This window comes from Centroberyx affinis, unplaced genomic scaffold (assembly GCF_046629955.1).
Source record: "Centroberyx affinis isolate AG114_WGS23_722 - 3 ecotype Tasmania unplaced genomic scaffold, CSIRO-AGI_Caff_v1 ptg000270l_1, whole genome shotgun sequence".
Lineage (NCBI taxonomy): Eukaryota > Metazoa > Chordata > Actinopteri > Beryciformes > Berycidae > Centroberyx > Centroberyx affinis.
In genome coordinates this window covers 640,462-661,141 of record NW_027278950.1, presented here as the reverse complement: position 1 = coordinate 661,141, position 20,680 = coordinate 640,462, and the positions used below count along the sequence as shown (strand labels likewise).

Sequence of the window (20,680 nt, the reverse complement as noted above, 5' to 3'; positions counted from 1 at the left end):
TACCCAGCTGTGACGACTAGTGTGAAGTCAACCAGAATAACAACTACGACTTCCCGTCACAACTTTCAAAATAAACCCCTTGTCGTCACGTGTTACAAGCTTTTGTAATAATACAGAAATACCAAAAGAATACATTTGAAAGATAATACCTAGTAAATGAAAATACAAGAGTTGTTGTTTTTTTACATGTCATTTTAAAAGCGTATATCCACAAGTGTTAAGTGACACATTGTAAGGTTTTATTTTGAAGGGATCGTGTAACATCCGGTTTTGTCCTGCCTATCTCTGCGTGGCTTGACGCAGACTCTGTGACGTGAGTGAAGGGAAGAGAAGAGGAGCTCATCATAGGAAGGGATGGAGGTGAACCAATCTACCATTCCTGTAACACCCCTACAGGGACTTACAGTGTGTCTGTGTCTTTTTATGGTGTTCTTTTAATCTCCTATGGTATCACTATATTCAAATAGGGCTCTTTGCTGTGATGTTTGAATAGCATCCTTCAAAAAATATCACAGGAGTTATTTTTCCTGGGTGGGTGTTCCACTTGGAGTTTAGGGTTTTATGCATCTATGAGCAACCAATACGTTTTCTCATGAATATACTACAGATTCAAAATAATGAGCAGTCAAAGAGAGTTTTGTAGTGTGGCACCACGACATAGTGTGGTTAGGTCAGAGAGTCAGGAGTAAACTGAGCCACCATTGTGTTATGATGGCATTTTGATTATAGAGTAGGCTACTATAATCATAGTTTGACACAAAAAAAGAATTCGGACCACGCTCATTTGGTTATCTGTCTAGGTAATTGCAAGGAGATGACAGCATATTATGCATCTGACAAGCCCTCAAACTGTGTGATGCATTTCCCCTCGCTCCAAACATTTCTGCCTTGAAGGATGTTTATGTGCAGATGCAAGTGCTAAAAGCAGATTCAGGACACACACACAAAAGTTTTTCCCTTCAAAATGTATTTGTCCCATGTGAAACCGCTCATTTCATCCTCAGACAATGACTGTACTTATAGGCTGCCAATATCCCATTAACCTTTTATTTACAATAATCGAGCACATCATTTGACTTAGCTCATACAAATATTAAAAACCATTTATAATAACACAAGTATTATCCCATTAATGAGAACCTGGGGATTTATTGATATTAACGGAGCACAATATAGTATAGTAACTATACACCTTATCCTACTAGATCTTATGAATTTGATCAGAGGAACATGTTGACTTTCTGCCAAGTAGATTGGTAGCACTTTCAACTTGTGTGCACAGGATTTAGTTAGTTTGCTACTTTGCATACTAAGGCTTAATTTGGTACACTGGGTATGAAGTACAAGCATCATCAAAGCATCATCAGTTATCACACTCTGTTTAATGAATGATCACACACCAATCAACAACCTATACTATAATATTGCCAATAACAACAGACCCACAGATTATCAATTTCATTACAAGTCTCTTATCTTCAAAGTGACAATTGATTATTGAATATGGGAGCTATAGCTATGCCAGTTGAACAGAAAACTATTAATAGATTTTAAAAAAGCCATATGATGACCCTTTATGTTTCAGAATGCTATACATTTTCAATAGGCTCCGCATCATATTCTGGCTTCCTGATTAGTTTGTTTTTGTAACCATAATTACCGTAATTATCCATGCTGTTTTTCTGTTTATTATTTTTACCAGCCAAGCCATATTTCATCATCCTATTTTTTTTCTTTTTCAAATTATCCTTCGAGCTCATGGGTATAACTAGGTTGTTGTTCATTCACTGTTGGCCCCCTTGAGGCCAATCCCCAGACTTGTAATTCCCACGCAAGCTAAATGAGGTGAGGCACATTCCATTTAAATCAATTTTCACTGAATAATTACTTTTTCTTCTGCCTTGTAATGGGAAAACTACACATAGAAAACTTTTCACCAATCCAGTTTTGTGTGTGCGAGTGTGTGTGTGTGTGTGTGTGTGTGAGAGAGAGAGAGAGAGAGAGAGCGAGAGAGAGAGAGAGAGAGAGAAATTATGTTACTCCTGAAGATGTCACAAGACACACGTGACAAACAACCTGTTAATACGTTGTTGTGAAATACAAAATATAATTTTCCATCTTGCTACCAAGCTGCCCTGGGCAACCCAACACCCCGGTCCACCAAGACTAATGCAAAGAATGCCAAACATTCAGCAATACATTTTCTTAGTTTTGTGGGTTCTCACCACCGCAGCATGACATAAACAGAGTTGCAGGTTTTAACATGATACTGAAGAGCTATTAAGAAATTCCCATAACTCTCAAGCCGTTGGCCATCTAGTTTTTCAGTATCTTGAAAGAAGAGAAGGCAACTTGTTTTGATTGGTCCACTCAGAACTCTTTTAATCATATTAATACCATCGCTGCACATCACTGTGGCAAACTTTCTGACAAGCTGAATTGATTTCAGTCCGTCTGAAATGGCTTAGTCCAACCATAAAATGTGCAGGAATGTAATTCCAATGAATGACATGGGTTATTAACTTCAGAGAGATTATGGTGCCTGTGGATTACCCATCAACAGTAAATAAAACTCTGCACCAAATGAAGTTGGAAGTGCATCATTTTTGGCAGGGCGAAAAGGGTTATTCATCCAGAATGTGAAACTTTATCATGAGGTTTCATGAGGAATTCACATTAGATAAGTATGCAGAGTGCAGTTTACGGTTACACACATGATCATTTGTACATTTTTATTAAAACATAAAACAGAACAAAAATGTAAACATAAGGGGTAAATAGCAACATCCGGAATGCACATCTGAATAGGTTCAAGTGCTAATTAAATACATTTGACATACAACGTACTTTCAGAATACTGCAGAATATCCAAGTATATCCTTTACTCAGGATGAATGTGAACCAAAATGGCTTTGGATGAATTTCAAACACAGGCAGTAGGCGCTCAATAAACCTTTATCTCTACCGATAAGAGAAGAGTCCAAGTGTCTTCCTAGTCGTCCTTTTCACATTTGTGTCTTTAGGAACAGTGCCATCTGCTGTTACAGAGGTAGAGGGGAAGGACCGTGCACGCACGCACACACACACACACACACGAAGAGCGTTCCTCACCATAACTCGCTGCAATGCAGTATAAACACACCTGCGTACTGCTCATCTCAGCAGCTACGCAATTCATCTTTTGGAGTAGAAGAGCCAAGTTCATGTCGCTTGTTTCCGATGCGACCCACCCCCTGAATATGATGCCAATTACCCCTGGGATTACACTAGTAAATCTCATGTGATGGCTGAACACTCTGGTCATCCATCACGATTAATTCATAGGGATTCAACAAATGAAATATGATGTTCACAGAGACCTCATACATCAAAACTAAAAAAAAAAAAAAGAGCTTAATGGAAAACGGGTGGGGCAGCGGTAAACCACGTTCTTTTAAATACTTGAGTGTTGGCGGTGTGAGAGCGAGATCTGTCCTTCACTGAAGCTCTGCGTTGCATGTGAGGCATTCTTCTCATGATGTCATTAAAAACCCCTGTCACCAGAACCACATCCCCGGAGCCTTGAAATGTTAATTGCAGCAGCTGCTTTGGTGAGCCGCAGAAGAGTGTGTCGCTGTAGCCGGCGCGGACACGTGCCAGTCATGTATGAATGTCTCTCCCGTAACTTCAAATCCCACCTCACACCTCCTACTTTCAGTGCTATGATGCCACCAATGCCACATTTTGACCCCGTTTCCTCTGTTGTAATAGTGTGACGTAAAGAAACGGGGATGTACGCTCTCTGTCACAAAAACTCAATTTCCAGCCATTTCAGCATTGCAATAATGTAAAAAAAAAAAAATATCAAAAGAAACTGGACAAAAAAATCTGTTCTTTGTTAGTCCAAATGATCTGAAGGTGCAATATGCTGCATTTCCATCCATCAGTGCTTTGAGGTGAGTGTTAGGGTGGAGGAGACGCGGAAGATCTGAGGCAGCATGTTACTCAGCTGGTAGAACATCTCCTCCGAGATACTCTGTCAATACGGAGAGAGGGACAGACAGACAGCCATGCTTAGTGCGCAACAAGGAACAGAGATTTTCTGCAGCACAGACATCAAACACAAAAAAAAACACACACGCTTGTATACACACATCAGTCACACCCATCGACACACCAGTGCACACAAGTACATGTGTGCTTGCTGACACAATGGAAGGAAAATGATAAGGCTGCAACTAATGATTATTTTCATTATTGATTAATGTACCATTTTTTTCCAATTCATTTAGTCTATAAAATGCTCACTTAGTCTGACCAGCAGCCAAAGTATTCATTTTTATAATGATATGAAATGGAGAAAAGCAAGTAAATCTTAGCCTTTGTGAAGCTGTTACCAGCAAATGTTTGGTATTTTTACATGATAAATGACAATTGATTAATCGATTATCACACTTAAAAGCGTTTCATTTTCTGTCGATCGACTAATCGATTGATCCGACTAATCGTTTCAGCATAAGAAAATGATCAAAGTTGTCAAAACAGGTGAAACAAAGACCCATTAGGATTGTTTGTGTACAGTCGGGGTTAGCAGCCCTCTGGTTCGACATCACAGGGTTTTTTCCTGAGGGAACAGCAGTCAGGATGCTGGAGTGATGTGATCTCTGGCAGCTGTGACTTTAATAGGGAACACACTGTGTCACTCCGAGCATCGCCACCCGTCAACTGAGAATGTTAAGCATTAATGTTTAAACACAAACACCGTCACACACACACACACCGATCAATCACACACAATCACAGGAGCACATGCACAGCGAATCACACACACACCATATATTTAGCCACCAGGTCTGTTTGAGGTGTAGAAAACAATGCCGCTTTAGAAGTGCTATTTTGAATGGTGTGTGAGCATGTAGCTGACAGGAAGCCCACACTGCCAGAGTGCTTTGATGCCACTGGTTTTATCCTCTCAACCTGTCAGCGTGTCATCACACTATAGGCCATGCTGCCTTCCTGACATATCAGAACATTAAGAGCTGTAGTGAAGCCTAGAATAAAGCAGTTATGCTTTATAGGGGTGTTAAAGATACTTCTTTCTTTCTTATTTGTTATGCAACATCTGTGGCGAGGCTCCGAATTGAGTGACTTGAGGTTGCACCTGGAATGCAAAATGAGTAAAAAAGTCCCATTTATTTTGTGACATTTCTAGTCAGATTAGGCCTCAATGGTGAAGAGCGATGCGGCAATCCCATTGCTCATTATACTTTTATATGGATGACCCTGAAAACTTTCTTTTATCACAGCAGTGAATGCACTGTGGTCAAGAGAGCCTAAAACTCTATAATCCATGATTTATGGCATGCCTCTCTTCTCTGTCTGCATTCAAAGGATATGCACTACAAGGCCAGGTGTGCCTTTGTGGTTTTGTATACTGTGAGGCCTTAAGTCTACATTATTGTTGGATCAACATAGAGCATTGCTGACAGGCAATTACTCAAAAGATGATTGCGTAGCCTTGACTTTGAGTTGTGAAACCAAACTCGTGGGTAGTGCGCTCCCTTACCTGTGGCACTAGAAACTGGACTGTGCGTGAGATACCTCCATCCCACGAGGCCATTTCCATCATGAAGCCTGCAAACGAAACAGCAACTCTGATATTTCAGAAGGAAATCCACCCTCTGATACTCTTACACTGTTAGATATCAATCTGTGATGTTCAGTGCACTCCAGAGTTATTTTGTGATGGCACGTTTGTTGGTGCACCCACTTTCCCTCAACCTGCCTCGTCTACTTCTGCTTCTAGTTAGTGACTTCTTACATTTCCCAAAATGGCTTTTGACAACTGCCAAAGAACGGGCGTGAACTTGTTGCTTTCAGCTGTGAGTTGTACATGTAGGCGGAGAGAGCAAAAGTGATGGTGTTTTTTAACAGTGTCAAAGTGTTTCGATTATATAACTAAATCTTAAAGTATATGAAGTGTATGGCTAATGATGAAAACACGGTAGCCACATGAATAGAATGGAATACTTTTTGTCTCATCTAAATTCTTTGATTTCACAGAAACGATTTCGAGCTTTCATCTTACCTTTGACACATTTGAATACCAGCTCAGCTCTCTTTAGACACCATGGTATGGTCATCTCCTGCAGAAAGATAATAAGAAGAAGAAAAATCACTTTATTTGCAGAGTTCAATGAATGTGCAGCTTAAAACTTAGAGAACAGGAGATAACGAGTTGCCACAAGTTTTGTCAATGTAGGTATGGCCTGACTCTTGGTCAAAGGTGCAAGTTTGTTTTTTATTTTATCAAACAATGATAAAAAATAGCAATATGATTATGTTATTGTGCTCTGATGAAGGCTTTATGCCAAAACGCTGAGGCCAAGTCTAGCTGTTTTTGATATTTTTGGAATGCCGCTATCCCATGTTTCCATAGCTTTTTGCATGACATTCGCAAATATGCATGTTTTGGTTTAATAAATCAATGGGGGTGATCCATTTCAATAATCTCCTGCTCCATTTGTGCACCCTACCATTGCCACTCCTCAAATTACATATTAATTCTGCCAAATGCAAAGTCTCCTGCCAGGTGTCTATCCCATTTCCCTGTGCAAAATACTTGTGCACACAAGTTACTACATCAGAATCTGCAATTTATAAACACAAACCACATTAACACTACCATAAACGCTTAGTAAATAGTCCTTAGTCACTCCTCATCTCATTAGTCTTGAGAGAGTTTGGCTCCAGGTTGTTGGCAGCACATCATGACCTGAGGAGTTCTAGTGGAGGTGTGGTTGTCTCTGTGAGGCACCTTTAATCACAGTGAGGGGGGGCAGATAGGAAGGGTCCCAGCCACACCTGTCAGGAGGTCTGTTGATCACATACTGGGGAAAGGGGCAATGTTCAGCTGGGACTGTTTGCTGTGGAGAACCTCTGGGATGACAGCGTTAAGCACTGAGTTAAAGTAAACAAACTCCATCCGGGAACTGGAGTCTAGGTGTTCTAGCTAGGCCCAGGTTTAGGCCCAGGTTTAGGCCCAGGTTTAGGCCCAGGTTTAGGCCCAGGTTTAGGCCCAGGTTTAGGCCCAGGTTTAGGCCCAGGTTTAGGCCCAGGTTTAGGCCCATGTTGCCTGAGGTGACGCATTAGCAATAGGATATTACCAGGCACCCAAATTTCTTCATTATGACTGAGGTCAGTGCCGCTGTGTTGGCGCCTGAGGCCTGGAGACTGTTGCTCAGATGGAGGCAGCCTGGAGGACTGCTGGCTGTTAAATGATCCTGTCCCTAATGTTCACAGCAGCACTGAAAGTAGCTGTGGTCTTTGGCAGGTGTGAAGGGAAGGAGCGCTCTTTCTTATAGCCAGTAAATGAATGAAGGAATTGTCAAATTGTGCGAGAGCCACTGTTTGCAAACTGGCTCTCCAATTTGGTTCAAAGAGTAGGAAAAAGTATTTAAACCTGTCCCCCTTCTCCTCAAACTTTTATACATGTATTATAATGTCATCCAGCAATTCTTCAGTGTTTCTTTTTCCTCAGTGTAACAGTGTAAAACTCTAACTGCTCTCAAGGAAAAAAGAAAATTCCTCTAAAATTACATATAAGAGGCACAACCTTGTTGTATAAGACTTTCTGATTGCAGTCTGTGGTTCCTTAGAGAAACTGTGCCAGTTGTTACAATGCCATAATACAAGAATAGACCTGTACAGACAGCCACACAGCCCCAGAAAGTGCAAAACAAGACTGAAAAGAAGATGACAGATTTTTTGAAGTGAAACTACAGGCCAACAATTAAATAGTCTTTAGTTCCTGGGGCTTCAAAAGTTAGAAGACTTTAGTATGGTAAACAAAGAGTCTTGATTGGACATGAGAAGAAACATTTCACTGGGCATGCTGTGGCATGAGTGCACACCAGCCAGAGGCTTGCTGAGAAATTACTTTCCATCTTATGGGATTCTCTGTTTATTCTGTTTTAATTTTCACTCCATTGAGGAAATAAACTGAAGCTGCCACTCAATCCAAATTCCATTGCTTCTCAACAGACTTAATAAAATAAGCTTTTAATATCAAAGAATTTCCAATTTCCAGATATTAAAGAAAAATCCACCTTTGAAATTGAACTGATATTGGCCTAAACTGCCGGATTCAGGCTCAGTCCATCAGTCGTTGAAAGCTGCTACTGTTCCTCTCCCCTACTGTGCGAGTACAGAGTGCTGCTGTACATATACTCTGAGGGACTGGGTAAACAACGTAAGAGTTCACGACTCTCTACTTTGCCCTCCTCGTTTTAACTGCGGAAACCAAGGAAATGCTAGGTTGAATTTACAGCCAGCGCTCAACAAGCCAGACCACAGTTGAGGATTCAATACACAAACAAGCAGAGGCGGAATGAAAGGCAAGAGACTGTGACTGCAAGATCAGTTAAGACCAAGGAAACTTGTGTGGCCAGCAAGTTACTCCCACCTAACACCTAACACTTATCCATCTTATCCCATCTGTTCTACTTTATCTGTTTTTCATAATACTGAATTAATCTGAGCCAAATCAATCCTTAAAAAATAGTTCACACTAAAATGAAAAAAAATGTCATTATCCACTCACCCCTGTGTCAGTCTAAACTCCAGTGAAGTTCGTATAACCAAACACAAAGTTAATTGAGCCATTTTTTTACAGCTTCAAGAAAATCAAATGTCCAACAAATGTAGTGAGGAAAATGTCAGAGATAATGAGGTAAATACTGGACTTCTGGACCCACAGTGCAATTGTTTGGCTACAAAACACTACGATTATGCTGCACAAGCTGTTTGGAGGAATATGTTGGACATTTTATGCTTTTTTTTGGAGCTGTAAAAAGATGGCCACATTAACTTCAATAGTTTGGGAGAAGGCTGAGATGGAACTGCAGGGGCTTGTGTTTGGTGTTCCTATGAACTGGAGTTTTGACTGAATTTTCATTTTTGGTTGAACTATTCCTTTGAAGTATTGCATTACTGCATTATTATCACTAGTATTATGTGTGAGAGTCTGATGTAGAAAGAGTGTGTGTGTGTGTGTGTGTCCGTACATACAAGCATCTGCGCTACCCTCTCACCTCGGACATGTCGTGGACCAGCAGCAGAGGCACTGTGATGGTGGTGATGTCATGTGTGCAGCAGACCTTCAGGATGTTCCTCAGGCCCATGATGGCCGGGTCCCGGGCCGTGATGTTCCCCGAACGCACGTTGTCGTCCACACACAGGTGGAAGACGACGTGGACCTCCGACAGGTTGGAGTGGCGCGAGATGTAGAACTCGCCTTGAGAAAGAAAGAGACACAGCGGCATCCGCAACAGAGTCTATAGAGTGTGGTCTAAAAACAACACCGCTGACTAACCTGAGATCAATAAATCAGTGATTTTGCTCCGATAATCTGTCCAACAATTTAACTATCATGGTAAAAAAAAAATATATATATAATGGTCACTATTACCTGGTAAGATATTAGAGGGATTTCTCTCCACATTTTTATTCTTATCGTCACCTCCGTTCCTTAGAACCTCTGTAAGGGGATAAAAACAGAAAAAAACAGAACCACTAGATCAGAATGGAAAACAGTGAACAAAATTGCTTGTGAACGAACTTAATGGCAATGGCAGCAGGACTTTCCATGTAAGGCTTGCAGGCCAGCGGGAATGTTGCTATACACAGCTCCACTCAACGAACCACTCAACCTACACCGTGATAAGGATCTGGACACAGTTTTCCGACAGCATTGATGTCAAAAGTGCCTTGTCCTTCCTGACATATTTAATCCCCCTCACGTACTGCCAGCATGCCACTGACATTCTCATACTCCAACTCCGTAAAAGGCCTCACATTGTTTTTTGTTGCAATAATGTAACAGTCACGTAACTAGCTATACTCTCCTCCTGTTCACTCTTTTAAAGAAAGCTCTGATTGTATTCCCAAGTTCCTGATGTCAAAATAAAGGGCGAGGACACACTTACCTTGTGAGGGCTATGTAGTTTTTCTCTTAGAATACATTGAGAAACAATTAGGGATAAAAAACAACAGAAACTAGTGGGTAGTAGGGACCTTGTATAAGGCATGGCTGGCTGAAGTAAAGCTGTCTAGAATAAGCAATCCTCTTAAGTACTGTCTGCGCCCAAATCACCAGCTATGCTCCCTTTTTAATTTTCTGCTGAAACATACATCCAAAAGATGAGGTTCGTGCGAGTGAGAGAGCTAATCTGGGCGTGTTCTGTCTGCACTACGGCTGTGGTGGCAGTCAGAACCAAAGCGTAGCCAGTAGTCTAACCGAGTTGGTCTTTCTGCTTGCTGCTCCGCTGGGCTCTGGCGTAGAGCACCACCTGCTGCACCACCTCCAGCTGCTCCTCCAGCCGGGGAAAGTGGAAGTCTGTGCACTCCTTCGCCACTGTCGCAAAGTCTGGGGGGACAACACAGAACAGGCCAGGGATTAGGGAAAGAGGCATGGAAAATGCCCAGAGACAGAAAATTGGTTGGGTCCCCCGCCACCTTTGGAACCATGTCTGTCCCCAGGTCTAGCTTTCCGGCCTGTGTCTCCCTTGCTACCTTGTTACTTTCCAGAACAAAGAATGAATAAATACTCAAGGGTGAATGGACCGCCTACTCTCCTTCTTTACACAAAAAAGAAAACAAGTGTGAAAGAACTCAATTTTGTTGTTCATGATCTCCCAATAAAAGTGAGAGACAGAAATGGAGTGAGTCGGGCCAAAACAAAAATGCTGCAATGTAATGGTGCCAAAATATTACAAGCTGCTGCAAAGGTTGTTGTGGCAAAAATAAACATACGGGTCATCTACCGGAGGAATGCCAAAAGTAATTTCTCATCATTTCACATAAAAATATATGAAAAAATGCTGTTCTACAGCTGACGGCGGCCAAGCGAAAAGAGAGCTTATCTATGCGGGTCAGTGAAGTATCACATTACATTAACATCCAACACGCCCCCTGACCTCTCTTGATACCGCTGTAGGAGTTGACCCTGTTGTCGACCAGCAGCACCAGGCCGCAGAGCGAGGAGGAGTAGAGCGACAGGGCCGTCTGTAGCCGCCGCAGCTTGGCCCCACTGCTGCCGTGCCGCCGGTGCTTACAGAAGTCCAGCACGTCCGCCCGGACCAGACGCAGGTTGTGCATGGTCTTTAGCTGGGCGCCTGGTCAGGGGAAAAGGTGTGAACACACAGAAACACACACAAATTATATAGAAGAATCCTGGTCTTCAGGTTGTATTTTGACTACAGAGGGCTGTTCTGTGGAGACAGTATTGGACAAGTCTTTTTTTATGGATAGTTGACGTTATTTCTGCTTATTCATCCATTTAGGTTGATTCTTGTGTAATCGTGACCAACCATGCACTATTGTGAAATGTGACCACCAGGATGTCACCTCCCTAACCAAACATGAACTGAAAATGAATCACACTTTCTCCGAAGATCAGATCTATACAGCATTACACTGAGAGACTTATCATGCTGCCAAAAAATAGCTAGAAAGCTGTGAAAATGCTTTATGAAAATGGTTATAGACACATAACCCATCACAATGCTATGTAGAGAGCAATGCTGTGCTAGGAGAGCAAAGGATGATTGAAATCGAGCACCTAGGTGTATGGTGAAGCTCTCCTCCAGCTGAGGCTGCTCCTCGTACAGCCTGGCCCCAGAATCTGCCGGTTCTGACAGCTGGCTGGGCTGCACCTTGATCTCCTCACTGGAAATCAATCATACAAACAAATCAATAGGTAAAGACATCAATCAAATACAGCATACATATGCATATTTTATAGGTTCTGTCAAGGAACTGAAAGAATCTGCTGCAGCGTTGCACCTAAAATGAATGAGTAGATAAAATGTGAAGACCTGTAATTCAGCACACTTAAAAAAGTTCTGCCCGAAACACAGTAATAAAATGAAAAGTTTAGTGAGTGTGCATTGTTAGGCTTGCCAACAGTTAAGGAGACATACAAGATACTCAAGACGTTTGGATTCACTGGACTACAGTGATATCAATACTACTATTTTCACACCCTTTATGAATCCATAAGCCTGTCATTAACAATACATTGTTAATGAAGCAGCCACAGAAAATGTTTCTTGAGGACATCACAGATTAGAGTCTCGGTTATCTGGATTCTAGTTTTGGGTTAGAGTACTTCATCTTCACAAATGTCTGACTAAAGTGTCAAAGGAATAAAACGGCCTATCTGGATTCTGTTTAAAGGCTGATTAAAATACATATTTATAAAGCGCCCAGAGTGCTGCTGATCTAGAATGGATTAAGTTCACCCCACACGCATCAGGATAATGAGATTCATTATTAAGAGACAAAACTCATACCAGGTCAGCACATTGGCTCCATTTCTAAGAAGCTTTGAGAACACAGCAAGCCCTGAGTGTATCTGGACTTTGATGGAATATCCAATGCGCAGAGGAGTGTAAGACCTGAATTTAAACCACCAATCTGTAACAGGCATTACTGTTAACCTCTATTTGATTTTTTTTTTTGCCCAAACATCATAGTGCAAAGCTATGCAAACGTCAAACTATGATGAGTAGAGTTTTTGACCTCTTGTAATCATTCCAATTTCTATGTAAATGTAGCCTATACTTCAAACCACCATCAGACATGTAATGGGTTCGAATTAGAACTGCCGCATAAGTGCAGCGGTTAAGGTCTGACCTCCAGTCAAGATGCAGATGGAGTAGGGATCTTGCATTAGGGATATTTCAATTTATTTTCATTTCATTTTACGGATCGATAAAATTTCCCAGATGTTGATTCTGTCATTTAGATTCTGTTCCAATCCAATTGTGTCTTGGTTTGTTCGTTTTTTTTTTTCTTTTAATCATCCTATTATATCAGTGTGTGTCGAGGGTTTTTTTTCTAATCACTAAGCTTCTATGTTTCATCACTGTGCAAATAAACTTAAACCTCCAGCCCGGCCCAGACAAGCCCGGGCCTCTGCACCGATGAAGTGCTGTCAGCGAATAAAGAGGACGACATGCCAGCTGTTACACTCTGTCAATGCCTTCAGACCGTTCCCTTCCGAGCTGCTGCATCTGCAGATTGCATTCATCTGTGTCTGCACTGCAGCTTTTCTTCCTCTACCAAACAAGAGTAAGCACTTAACTACCTGACTCAAGTGTTCATTATCTTGATTCAACCGATTTTGCTTTACCCAGAGATTCGAGAGAGTTAGTGGGATTTTCAAAAGAACTGAAAGAACCTGCTGAGTTGCAGCCTAAGAGAAAGCTCTCGAGGATGCCGTGGCGCTTGTGCAGATACACACACGTGCACACGTAAGCCCACGGATGTCTTTGTGCGCACACACACACACACAAAGATTGCACTTCAGCACACAAAAAATATATATATAAACATTTTCCAAACATGCACACGCGGACTCACTTAATTTGGCTGCTGTTATTGGATTTCTGCAGGTCCTGGTGCAGTTTGATCACCCACTCCTGATACTCCTGCTTTTGGATGCCGCTCACTTGCTTCAGCTCACTGGCCCACTTGTTCTCCAGCACCTATTCAGGAAAGAAAACTACGTCAAACATCCAGAACGTCAATACAACTGGGATACACAGCATATGATACGATAAAGTATCATATGCTAAAATTTGAGACTAGAGACAAAGTGGAAAGTTCAGGAAAGGAAAAGCCCCAATCTCCACCATGCCTGATTTGAGTACTCCAACTATTTCTTACCTGCTGTGCATCAAAGTGTTGAGAGGCCACTGCATTTACATCCTGGTCACTCAGTGTATTCCCCAGCTGCTGCATCACTTTGTCCATTTCCACTGCTTGCCTGGGAAACGGGGGAGAAAAAGTAATATTCATTGATTTGATTGGATTGATTAGGAAACACATTATATATATCATCTAAGCACCTTATGAATGACAAAAATGAAGACATCCTCATATTAGGTGACTGAATATCATTCAAGCAATAATTAAGGTGAGGGGTGAGTTGGGCAAGTTCCTTTCAGTTGAGCTCAGATTTGGCCGCCATTCATTTAAGTTGAGCAATACTTTGCACACCTTGTCACCCTACAGGCTTTATAATGAAGGATTGCAACAAGCCCCCCTAACAGCCCAAGGAACATGTAGAAAATGGATGTTTTAATTCTCCATGCCCCATGCTATTAATTTTTAAAGCATATAGTATGAATACACTTACAGGAGTTTCTGTCAGTATAAAATGATGTCCCTTTGCTGTTATTGTGTTTAAATGTTCTTTGAATCTTTGTTGTTTTCTGGATGATATGCCTTGTTTTTTGCATGATATGCCTTCTTCTCAGTGGTTCAGAACTATAACTATTCATTAATTTTATTTGTTATGCTTGTCATCCTTATTAATGTCATCCATTCATTGACCAGATAACTAGTGTGTAAGTGTGAATATTCTCAGCTGCCTCCAATGTGCCAAGATTTTACACACACAGGCCTAAAGGCATAACTGTATATGGTGACGCCTTGACAGCTTAAGCACTAGTGCAAATAATTCTAATTATCTATTGTACGACTTTCAAATATACCTTGACTGAATTATAGAGGTTGTATGGTTATAAATGAAACAAGAAATATGTAAGTTAGTCTAGTCTGCAACTGTGAGCACTTATAGGAAACTAAATTACTACTGTTACATGTAATTCTTGCATGTACAGTATGTATTATGTTTCGTGCACACACCCTTACCATGCCATATAACACAAATGTACAAATGTAAATTCATGCCCAAACTATCTCTTGGCAAAACCTTGTATTTTCAGCTGTAAAAGTAGGACCAATTTTGTGTCAGTATTCACATTTTTTTGGAGAAAGGCACCTCCATGTTTCCACTAGTCCCATGTTGTCTTCTAAACAAAGTGAAGTGCTCTGTCACTATCCATTTTCTTTGGGCAATTACTTGCTTACAGCATTCAACAGGGATGAATCAATTGTACTAACACAATATAATCATCATTTTCACTGGTTTAATGTGCACTTAGAATATTCTACTAATGTAGACCTGACATGCACCACACATTTTCAATGAACACAACATCCTTTGTCAGACTATTAATAAATACATGAGCTTCACTGATAGGCTACTGACTCAGCTACTGCTGACAGAATTTAATAATTTACATTCCTCAACTTTCTTTCAGTTTAAACAGAGTTTTACATCATGGATGAATAAAACAGTGTGCTGACAAAATTCACACGACACATAGGTCTTCCTCTACATATGACCTGATGAAGCTTTGAGATATTCCTGACTTTATAAATATAGCTCATTGATGATATAGGAATACACACATTTTCAGGCATAACCAAATAAGATCAGTAGGCCCATTGTGGAGGGTAAATCATTAATGCAATGCACTTAACATCAAAGCAAGTGCAGGCAAGCAAAATGCTGATTGATATGGATATTTAATAGTGGGCAAAGTTAATGGAAACATCAGTAGGTTGGATGCTCGATGGTTGATGGATGAGAATGCAATGGTACTGCCCAAACAAAATGTGAAAGACTTTATGCATGAGCTTGTGTGTATGTGTTTTCTGGGGAAGGGCATAGCCTACCTATAAGAGAGAAAACTGTCCCCAAATTTTCCATCAATGGCATTGACTCAAAGTCATTATAGAGTTGAACATAGCTGTTGTGTGGTGCTTAAACTACATGACTTTATGGACTTCTTATTTTCCCAGATACCTGACCTCACTCCCTGGGAGGAAGACGGGGAGGAACAGGGGCAGGAAGTCCAGAGATGCTGGTTCCAAGATGTTAATTCCCCCCCCCCCCACCCCAAAAAATACCGACCTCTCCTGTAGCTTCTTGATCTCCATGTCTCTCTCGCTGATGAGCTCAGAGATGCTAACAAAGTAGTTGTGCTCCAGGTTGAGGAGGGTATCTGAGGCAGGGGAATGGATCAGCTCGTGGTAAACATCAGCAAAGTCCTCGTCCCAGCTGGGCTCCTCAGGCCGAGCGTGCTCCAGCGTGGTCTAACCAGGGACAGAGGATAACAACATCAAAATAGCAATCGTTAATTTCTATGAGGATTTATCTTTATAAGTGGCTACACGCTGAGGGCAATGAAATACAACCACAGCCACGATGCGCATTCCACATTGCGGAGCTGCTTTACTGCATGAAACTAAAACCATCATTGTGGGTGATGATTTTTGCCCACCTGCCATGCATGCTGCAACTAAAAGTGAGCAGCAGGATATTAGCTTCCAGTGGGTAGTATGAAAAATACACCACATTGCTGTTGTTCAAGCAATGTGAAGAGGAAGACAAAATGCAAATCAACACATTTTCTAAGTTTTCCTCAGCTTAATAAACCTTGGCACTTGATGCACCTCCGCCACATTTAGAAGAGCCACGGAACAGTATTCAGAATCTGAAACTCCTCTATTTATACGGGCCAGGAATCTTTATGCCACAAACATGATGGACACTGGAAAGCGTCCATGAGTATTTCTGTGTGACTGCAGTAAAATGTTAATGGTTAGCCTATCCTAGTGGGCCAAACGGGCTTCATAGCACGAGCTGGGGCAGCCCCTGTCTTTTTATATATGGCTGGGCAAGTGACAGTGGAATTTAGACTCCTGCACTTTGAAGTGGAAAGGCAAATGATCTTGTTGACCTTCTTGAAAGATGAAATAAAAAGATATTCCCTTTCAAAGCAATGTGTCCATGATGAGTCCCCACTTTGATTAATTTAATTTGAAAACCACAAGGTCCACTACTAGGTCACACTAGATCATGTTGGGTTTTTTTTGTTGACCCTAATGTGAAAATGATGACTCTGTTCTCAAACAAGTGTGACACTCTCCACATCATATTGGATCATTAGGAGCAGAGGCATCAAAGTGGAACCATGTGAAATGAGTCAGGGAGGCAGTGAACGCAGCACACAGGCTAATCTAATGAGGTTTTTTTTCCCCAGACCTCATGAATAATCAATTTGCAGATGCACTGAACTACTTCTGTATACATTACTTTAATGATCCATGACCACCCTAAAGTTAGCAGGGGCACTCGAGGACACTTCCGAAACCCTCTGCTGTGCTGCTACAGAAACATGGAGTAGTGGATATACGACAGGGCTAAGTTAAGAGCCCAGTGTCTGAAATGAACTTTTTACTTCACCTGCCATTTTGTGTATATACTCAGGTGCTGAATGGTAATTCAAAACTTATATAATGGATCAAGCTTATTATTAATTATGTAGTGCAACAGAATTCAAATAACAAGTTATCAACTTTTGTGTAAGTTACAATGTTTCACATTTTGATATTAAGTCTCAACTAACAATAAGCTATGCATCCAGACAGCGGAGAAACAGAAAGAGATGTCTGCAGTGTAGATGCTACCGCTTTGTGTAAAACCAGCGTAAACAGGCAGCCAATCAGGAGCCTGTTAATTGGTTTGCTGTGAGCTGATTGGCTCACGGTCAGAAAGAATGTATATAGTGGTCAGCAGGGACAAAGTTTGAGAACAGACAAAGACCGAAGACTGTACATAATCAAAGCATTCAAATGTTATCGTCTCAAAAAAACAAAAACACCAGCCAGTATGGTGGGTGACCCTTATTGTTTTATCCATCAAAGACAAATTTTGCCTATATTTGAAAGCCGGTAATGTCAGGTCCACATTAAAATGAGTGCTGTTTGCATTAAAAGTTGTTAATGTTTTTGCTAGTGCGGACTGCTACAGGAAAACATATGGCAAAATGTGCAGAAACATAAATGCAAGAGCTGCAGATACATCTGCTAAGCATTCTGAAACTCTGAATCCAAAAATGCATCATGACATTAAATTTGTCTGAAGAATGTAACAGTTTAAGGCATATTAATACCATACAAACTGACAAGTCTCCCATGAAGTGATAATAGATGAGCGGGTGTCCTATATGCTAATTAGGTTATTCAAAAATCTGGGTTGAGGTTATAGGCACAGCAAGTTGTATCACACAAGCTGGGTAAACAGCAAATTGGAACAGTTTCAATAGTCCATGCATAAACAATGAAATGTGTTATATTACCTCTGCATAGGACTTGGCCCATGCGTTTGTGAGCTGGTTTACATCCACATCTCCTGTTGTGAGTCTCTGCAGTGCCAGCTCTGCCTCCCTGTCATAATCCTGGATGGTCTCTGTTTCGACGAAGCTGGAGAGCGAGGTCTTTAGCTCTATGGGGAAGAGATGCACACACACCAAAGAGTAGACCAGTTAATGTTGCATTTTAATAATTGTTTTAATTTTATCCAGTGTTGTACAATGGAAGGGTTATGACGCCAGGCTGAGTTTATAAACAGCATGCTGGTGATATTGTCCCTTCTCCAGGAGGAAGTCCTTGGTGTCATGAGAAGTTACTCAACCTGATTAACTTTTAATAAACAGAATCTGATTCTATCCCTTAATCCCTTAACTCTGCATACAGCCAGGCCTTGCTCACATCTAAATTTTTAAATTTTAAACAAGAGAGTCTAATGTGTCTATGTGCCTTTGATACAGCAAGGTGCGTATCTGATGGTGAAGAAAAGGGTGGAGTGCAGGTATGTGATTTGGGTTTTCAACTGGGCATTTGCCATCACATTTGTTTTACTGAAAAAGGACCAAGGAATCTCCAGCAATGAGCAGTGGATGTTTCCTTTACCAAGGGTAACAACCTCACCATTTTCTATGAAGCAGGGTATTTTGTGTAGCAGCATGAGGCGTCCATGAAGGTCACTGATGTTCTCCTGGACAGGGAACTGCAGAGGCACTTTGAGGACACAGTTGTGTTTCCCGGCCCTGAACTCAAACACAAACTCCTTCTCAGCAGTACTGCTCACTTTGCCTTTGTTCTTCTTCATGACCGCTGCTGAAAAAAGAAGGTAACAATTAGACACGAAAGAGAGGAAGAAGGCTATGCTGTATGCACAGAAATTATACTGATATAAAATGAGACAGACAAACTAACATTTATCCCTGAACTAGTGTTGTGCTGTGGGCCAGCTGTTCCCAAACATTGTCTTGCCAAGACCCTGACAATAGATACACATTCAGCCACAAAAACCCATTTGATAAAGTCTGAGAATCTGAGCAGAGTTTTGTTGTTGGGTTTTACTAGAAAACTGTTTACTGGAGTGGAGAGAAAACAGCGGAGAGAGTGAAACCTATCATCAAACCCCACTTTGGGAACCTCTGCTGTAGCCCACATTACCAAATGTGTTGCTGGTTAACGTTATATGGAGAAGATAGGCATTATTTTGGCAACGTAGATGGGCAGCACTCCCAGAAACAGGCAAAAAAAAGTGACACCCCTATTTCAATAATGTCTCTATGCAATTAAAGCAACATAATTAAAGCAATAGCATATATCAGAACATTGTAGCTAATGTATAACTACAACCACTGTCATGTATCAGCTGACCTTAGCTATGAGTACATCTAAAATTACGTTAACGTTAGCTAGCGTTAGTTAAACCAAGCTAAAAGACAGCCGACAAGACAAGCGCTACATTGTGAAGATATTCATTTGGCCACAGCTGTAACTTTATGCGATAAACAGAAAGAAATTATTTACTTCTTAACAGAGGCAGATTTACCTGCAAGGTGGAGTTTATGAATGAATATTTTCCTGTCGCTAAAGACAGTCCTCTTGTTTTGGTACTGTCAGCTGACTGCTTTGGCAGTATAGCCTTGTCATATCAAAAACACTTTCGCCATATAGAGGTTCAGCTGTATGTGGTTTGTGTGGTTTATATATGTTTTCGACTGTATTAGAAATGTTAGGTGTCTGGAAGCTCAATGAGTTGATAAATCTTACATTTTTTTCCATCAAGATTATTCTCTACACAGCGTGTAAAACAGAAGCATTACAAAGCCACGAATCATGCCTAATGAACCCTAAAATGAATTTACAAGAGGATTTTTCCTACTGCACTAACTCCCTCTGCTGGCCAAACATGGTCAATTCAATTTATATTTATGCCTGAAAGTCAAAGGAAATCGTTGTTGAAAGATTTTCTACCTAACTACAAAAACTTCAGGCAAAGTCTCGCTGACTTTGTAGAGAAATCAAAGTGTTTTTATGTTTATTGAACAGGCACATGCAACAAAGGCCTAATTACTTTTCAAACATGTTAGATCATTTTTTGTTATGAAACACTTGAGTCATTCACTGATTGTTTGATACAAGGTTATAAAAGTTAACTAAAGCTACATTTTAGACTAAAGACATGCATGGGAAAACATTTAGATAAACTGAAAGGAAAATAAACACTAGACTTGCAATTTAACCAAAACTAAAATCCCTGCATCCAAAACTAACAGAAATACAGCATAATAATCCTGGATTAGAGAATTCCCCAGTAATTAATCAGATCAATATCGATACTGCTACAACAGTCTCCCTGCTATTTTTAGTCCAGCAAATATACTGCGATAATGGGTAATAAATGATTAATATAAATCAATATTGTGACACAGCAGGATCAGGCCTGGGAAAACCTGCCTTGAGAGAGAGAGTGAGTGAGAGAGTGAGAGAGAGAGAGAGGGAGGGAGAGAGAGAGAGAGAGAATGTGCTCCCAACCTTATTCATGTGGATGCGCTGTTCTCTGCATCAACAGGGTTCAGGCAGTAGTTGAAGCTCTTAGTTTCTGTTTGCAGTATCCTCACTGCGGCTGGACAGCTCTGCTCGG

The 20,680-nt window shown here is 41.0% G+C and overlaps 1 protein-coding gene across 1 annotated transcript; it reads right to left on the bottom strand.

Annotated features, from left to right (window-relative positions):
• Positions 1-1,991: 1,991 nt before the first annotated feature.
• Positions 1,992-19,635, bottom strand: ferry3 (FERRY endosomal RAB5 effector complex subunit 3). The gene is made up of 14 exons (XM_071547498.1): positions 19,586-19,635; positions 18,670-18,858; positions 18,039-18,184; positions 15,809-15,990; positions 13,711-13,810; positions 13,405-13,529; positions 11,600-11,706; positions 10,956-11,153; positions 10,277-10,405; positions 9,449-9,517; positions 9,072-9,274; positions 6,068-6,125; positions 5,546-5,613; positions 1,992-4,015 (listed from the first exon to the last, which is right to left on the bottom strand). Exons 2-14 carry the CDS (start codon positions 18,848-18,850, stop codon positions 3,923-3,925), a joined length of 1,659 nt encoding a protein of 552 aa, XP_071403599.1. The 5' UTR covers positions 18,851-18,858; positions 19,586-19,635; the 3' UTR covers positions 1,992-3,922.
• Between the last annotated feature and the right edge of the window lie 1,045 nt (positions 19,636-20,680).